General features: G+C 39.0%; 1 protein-coding gene across 1 annotated transcript in view; it reads left to right on the top strand.

The window, feature by feature from the left end:
- The window catches only part of HPRT1 (hypoxanthine phosphoribosyltransferase 1), a 30,951-nt gene extending 25,159 nt beyond the window's left edge, over positions 1 to 5,792 (top strand). The window contains exons 6-9 of the mRNA XM_068962096.1: positions 426 to 508; positions 4,317 to 4,363; positions 4,518 to 4,594; positions 5,118 to 5,792. Of these exons, the coding sequence (XP_068818197.1) occupies positions 426 to 508; positions 4,317 to 4,363; positions 4,518 to 4,594; positions 5,118 to 5,165 (255 nt within the window). The 3' untranslated portion in view covers positions 5,166 to 5,792. The remainder of the gene's footprint in view (positions 1 to 425; positions 509 to 4,316; positions 4,364 to 4,517; positions 4,595 to 5,117) is intronic.
- Positions 5,793 to 6,540: the final 748 nt, after the last annotated feature.

The following is a 6,540-nucleotide window of genomic DNA, read 5'->3' on the forward strand; positions in this document are numbered from 1 at the left end:
AAAACAGTGTTTCTCAGTGTGGTCTTTTAACCACCCGCATCTAAGAGTTGGAAGCAAAGCATCCTCATCTTGAATTTATGAAAAAATATCTAATCTCCTATAATGAAGGGCAGCACCACAACTCTCTAATAAAATATGCATGTACATACTTGCATATATATTTAAACTAGCTGTCATTGACCTCTTGGTGCCTATAAAATCCAGCCCTGAGGACTGGCGTTCCTACTGCTTGCTGAGAGCCACCTGATTTTCAGATTCCAGAATATCTCAGTATGAATTGTGGCGAGAATAACTGCACTGAAAAAAGTGGCATTATTCCAGTTATACATGGGATTTTCATTTTTTGTGTGTGTTTGTATAATGACTGAATTTAAAGCTGTGATGGTTTTATTTGCCATTTAAATATCTTTGCTTTGTTTTTAAAGGATATAATTGACACTGGGAAGACAATGCAGACTTTGCTTTCCTTGGTCAAGAAGCATAAACCAAAGATGGTCAAGGTTGCGAGGTATGTATATAACATTTTGACATAAGCTACTTCATTTGAAAAAAGAGTACTTGCTTCTTTGTAAGAGTAAATTTTCTCACTCTGGTTTTATCTTCACAAAGTAATATAGTCTCAAATAGGACTCAGTAAACGTCCTTGTAAATCATTCATCACGTTTTAAAGCTTTTCAGTGCAGTTGCCTTATCGTCTTATGTTATTAATATTTGGTTTTTCAACAATATAGTAATGATACCAACTTTTCCAGGGTAGCATGGCAGAGGGTTTGGGGCCACTTTGCAAAATTGAGACCAAGGATCCTAAAGACAAGTAAGGAGGTGGTAGGAAAGGGTAGGCCTTGAAGCTCCTTCGCTCCTGCAATTGAGTGCTGGAGTGATCCTGTGTATTGCATCTTGTTTTGTAACTACATTGAAAATGGACAATGCCTGCTTCCTTTCTTCTGAATCAGCCTCACCTCCTGGTCCTACCTATGCCGTCTGGTTTTTGCTTTATTCTACCTGTGTTTATTTTATCCCTAATTATAGTTTCACCGCCCGCCCCCCCGCCCCAACAACTCTGAGGTCAGTTGTTAGTCCCACTTCATGGATGGGAATAGCAAGGCATAGGGAATTATCCAAAAAGCACAGAGCTGGATCACTGTAAAGGTGAGATTTGAACCCAGAAACCTGGCTGAGTTTATGCTGTACTATTTTAAGTGTTTTGTCGACTGACATTCCTGTGTGGCTTTTTTTTCCCTTATGTATTTATTTGTTTAAAGTTTGACCAGACGACCCTGTATGCAAGACAGGAAAAAAGACACAGCTGTGTATAACGGACTTTTGGACTCAGAGAGAGAGGGAGAGGGCGGGATGATTTGGGAGAATGGCATTCTATCATGTATACTATCATGTAAGAATTGAATCGCCAGTCTATGTCTGACGCAGGATACAGCATGCTTGGGGCTGGTGCATGGGGATCACCCACAGAGATGTTATGGGGAGGGAGGTGGGAGGGGGTTTCATGTTTGGGAACACATGTAAGAATTAAAGATTTTAAAATTTAATAAAAAAAAAAAAAAGTTTGACCAATCTGCAATTTTTGTGTAGGGGTCAGATAGCGATCTGCCTTTTTTTCCCCTAAATGATTACCTGGTTTTTATAAACCTCTCTTAAAGGAACAAAGTATTTGTTGAACATCTTTGAATCAGAGTAAGCCTTCCACTGAGTCATATGTCTGCAGTTTGTCTTTCAGGGCTTTTCTGATAGCTGGTGCAAGTTTATCATCAGGATTTGGGACAGGCATGATAAAAGTGTAGAAATGATGCATTCTAGTGCTCTAAGCAATTTCCTGTAAACCAGTCAGTGCACTTGCTTATTTCTCTACGTGCTTTTAGGGTTTTAAATGTCAACCTACTGTGGTATGTACTTTTCTAGATATTCTTTTGTGCCTCTTTCCTGGAATATGCTGAGAAACTGAGAAAGACTGCCTCATGAGAGAGCTATTTCCTGTGGCTGGAGGTGTGACGTATTCAAAGAATACCTAGGTCATTTAGTGATGGACTTGACCCAAGTCATTTGTTTTTCAACCTTTTTTTCTTAATCTCTTCCTCGCCATTACATTTTAATATTACAGATATATTGTACATTTGTTTGTGTAGTGTATATGTATCTGTGCTTTATGCATAAGGAGAGGAAACATAAAGCTTATTCTTTTTATTCAGAGCAGGGTTAAGAATGACTAGAAAGCTTTTTAACTTCAAAGTTAAATTGCAAATAAAAAAAACTGTTAACTGAGAGGCATGTCAAATGCTGCAGCCACTTTGGGAAACAGTTTGGCAGTTTCTTAAGAAACTAAACCTGTATATGCCATACAACTCCCAACAGCTGTACACTGGGCTTTTCTCCCAGAGAAATGCAAACTTGCATCTGCACAAAAACCCATGTATGGATGTTCATGGCAGCTGCATTTGTAATAGCTCCAAACTGGAAAGAACGAAAATGTCCTTTGGTAGGTGACTGGTTAAACTGTGGTCCACCCTACCATGGAATCCTACTCAGCCCTAAAAAGGAACAAGCTACTGATCTACACAATGACTTGGAGGAGGATCAAGGGACTGTTCAATAAAAGCCAATCTTAAAAAGGGCACATACTGTATAATTCCATTTATATAGCCTCTTAAAGTGACAAAATGATAGAAATGGAGAACAGATTAGTGTTTGTCAAGGGTTAGGAGGTGATGTCTGGAGGTGACTATAAATAAAGAGGTAGCAAGAGAAAGCCATGTGTGATGGAAAGTTCTGTATCCTGATTGTGGTGGTGGTTACATGAATCCACACATGTGATACAATTGCCTAGAACTACACATATATAAATATGAGCATGTAAAGCCGGTGAAATCTGGATAAGGTCAGTCCACCAATGTCCATGTCCTGGTTGTGGTAATCTGCTGCATTATGTGAAATGTTCATTGGAGGAAACTGGGGAAAGGACACAGGGATCCTCCCTGTGCATTTTTTTTAGGTAACTTCCAATTATTTAATTCAAATCTATACGAACATAAGGTGCTGAGTTCCCCTGAGCTCTTAGTACAGCTTGCACTGAGTTTAATGATACCTTTTCTGGATTGTTCCTGAATGAGTTCAGGTAGATGGAAGGGGTTTTGCTGTGATCAATTTGTTATTTTCTTTCTAAATGAAAACCGAGTCCAAGTGTCTCCTCTCATTACTGGAAGGAGAATCAGGAAGGACTTACTAGACTGTGATCTCTTGGAGTCTAGGCTAGTGCTCCTCAACTTAGGCTGCACATTGTAATCACCTGAGAGGTTTTTTTTTTAATAATTATTAATTTAATTTATTTATTTGGCTGCCCCAAGTCCTAGCTATGGCACTCGGGATCCTTGATCCCCAGCTGCGGCATGTGGAATCATGAGTTGTGGCACTATGAGCTCCCAGCTCTGATGCATAGGATCCAGTTCCCTGACCAGAGATCAAACCCAGACCCCCCTGTATTTGGAGCAGGAAGTCTCTCACCTGAGAATTTAAAAGTGCCTTCCCCTGAGCTTCAGATGTAATTGGTGAGGGGTATGGCTTGGGCATCTCAGTTCTGTTACATATTTTTTAAGGTTCCCAGATAATTCTGATGTGTAGGTTTTTTCCAGCCCTTTTAATATACTTATCTCTGAAGGTGTGAAATCTTGAGTTTTATTGGGACTGCCCTTATCATATGTAAAGACGTTCAAAGCACCATTACAGGTTGTTTGTTTGTTTGTTTTTTTAACAGCTGAAAAAATTCTGCAGGCAGCATTTGGGTTATGAAATTAGCTTTTGTAGAGTTGCCGCATCCTACCGGCAGTTTCTGCTCTCCAAAGTAAATACCAACTCCTTTAGGGTGGTAGTTTATTTATTTATTTTTTTGGCTAAAGTGCCCCTTTGTAAGCCACTTATTTGTGGCTTAGGGATTGTTTTCTGGGAATTTGGAACTAAGAGCCTTTATCTTATCATCTTTGCTCATTGGCATTCCCCACCCATTCATTCTCCTAGTGAGCTGCCCTTTGATGGACACGTGGGTAGTCAGGGGGCAGCTCTCAGAACAGTCCCTTCTGTCCCAGGTAGAGATCAGTCAAGGGCCCCATCTGTAGCGTGAACTCGTTGCTGCCCCTACCCAGGGTGCCCTGTGATGTTGCTCTCCATTTCACAGTCTTTCTTTGAGTCTGTGAAAACTGACCATAGCAGGCTAAACGGCAGATGAAACCATGTTGCAGAACACACATGTCCTCTTCTGTAATGCCCTCTGGTGTCTCCATGTGTCACATGTCACATTTTATAATTAACAGCTTGCTGGTGAAAAGGACCCCTCGAAGTGTTGGATATAGACCAGACTGTAAGTGAATTACTTTTCGTTAATCATTTAACCATCTTTAACCCAAACAAGTTTTATATGAAATGGTTTAGAGTTACTTTAGAGAATGTTTACACATATTAGATTTGAAAGTGATGTTTTCTGTATCTGAATGATGAATTATGGTTCTTTTCAGTTGTTGGATTTGAAATTCCAGACAAGTTTGTTGTGGGATATGCCCTTGACTATAATGAATACTTCAGGGACTTGAATGTAAGTAATGCTTCTTTTCTTCACTTTCAGTTTTCAGAACCCATATAAAAATTTACAAAAGGGAAGACTTGTTTTCTCTTTCCACCACCTCATAATTCGAACACACTGATGGTTCCCATTAGTCACATAAAGCTGTAGTCAAGTACAGGTGTCCTTAGAGCTGGAACTTGGCCAGGCGAGGGTGACACTTCTTGCTGGCTCAACAGTTGAACAGCTTTAATACACAATAACCGTCCCATTATTATTTCAGATGATAGATGTGATCATAAGAAAGAAAGGAACTAGTTTCTGTCTCTTAAGTCACTCTGCTTCAAATACCCACCTCCTCCTCTGGAGGCAGGAATCTGGAGAATGCATTTGTGAGCATGGATGAGGAAGATAGGGAAGGCACACAGACCTCTGTTGGTTTCACTAAAACCCCTGCAGCATAATACTATTCATAGAAGACATGCCAAATATTGTTCTTGCCTTTCACTTCAGATGATACTTTTCTAATGTAAATGTCTCGATTTTTATTTTATAGCACGTGTGTGTCATTAGCGAAACTGGAAAAGCAAAATACAAAGCCTAAGATGAGAGTTCGCGTTGAGTTTGGAAATACCTGGCATCCCATTGAAATCACCAGTGACATGATCCAATGTTCTCATTCTGTGGCCAGCTGCTTAGTAGAGCTTATTGCATGTATCTCCTAAGAATTCGATCTGTTTTGTATTTTAGAAATGTCAGTTGCTGCATTCCCGAACTCTTCATTTGCACTACGAGCCTAAAGACTATCAGTTCCCTTTGGGTAGATTGTTGTTTGACTTGTGAATGAAGTATCTCTTAAACCACACCACTATTGACTGAAAATATGGAAATTGTATCTGTAAGAAACATTTAAAGAGAAGAATATATTAGTTTTTTAATTGGTATTTTAATTTTTATATATTCAGGAAAGAACAGAAGTGATTGAATATTGTTAACTATACCACTGTGTGTTTAGAAAAGTAACAGGCAGTCAGTTTCGTATCTGTGAGGTATTGTTATGTCAGAGAAACTGTATGTCCTGGAACTTTTTTTAGTAGGTTTCAGTAGTATTGACTATATTTTCTTGCTTGTTCAGATTATTTCTGGTGAACGTTTGTCAACAGTTCCTTTTCAATACAGGTCAGTAAGTTCCAGAAACCTACCACTTTTTGAATTCTTTAGTGTAAAAATCCTTCAAATAAAGGCTGTCTCTTTAAAGGAAATTATGCATACCTGTCATTTCTCTACAAAGTAACCTAGTTTAGTTTTCTGTTGGCTACCTTTTCCTTGTCTGTTAAATTTTAGTAGGTAGTTTAATTGTAATCTTTACCAAACACAGCAAATAATGATTTTCTATTAAAACGGGTTGGTGGAGCTAGACCTTCTTCAGAGGCCTTCGATTTTAGACACATAGTTTATAGTTTATTATATTTTCCTATGCTAAAATAACACCACTCAGGGAATTCTCTGGCGGTCTAGTGGTTAGGACTTTGCGCTTCCACTGCCAAGGGCCCAAGTTCGATCCCTGGTCATGGAAGAAAGATCCCACAAACTGAGAGGGGCAACCAAAAATAAAATAACATGGCTCTCTCTTTTGTAATTCTGTTAAATTGTTTCAGTCACAACTTCACCTACACTTCCACAGCTTTTCAAACATAGACTGCTACCTTCTTTGGGTAGAGAATACTCTATTGACTAAAGAACAACAACAAAACCTTTTGTTTTCTGGGAGCAGGAAGGTAAGTTTTAAGCCAAAACTCTTCACTGCTTCTCTGCTCCAGGTAAGGTATGAACTAGCAACCTTGTAGGCCATCCAGCTATATTTGTGCCTTAAAAAGTTTGCTGTAATTCCTCATGGGGAGCTTTGAATGATAATGAATAATAATGTGTTACAGTCCTAGAACTTCCTAGTTTGCAAAATATTTTCACTTTTTGTTATC

The sequence above is a fragment of the Capricornis sumatraensis genome, chromosome X (assembly GCF_032405125.1).
Source record: "Capricornis sumatraensis isolate serow.1 chromosome X, serow.2, whole genome shotgun sequence".
Taxonomy (NCBI): domain Eukaryota; kingdom Metazoa; phylum Chordata; class Mammalia; order Artiodactyla; family Bovidae; genus Capricornis; species Capricornis sumatraensis.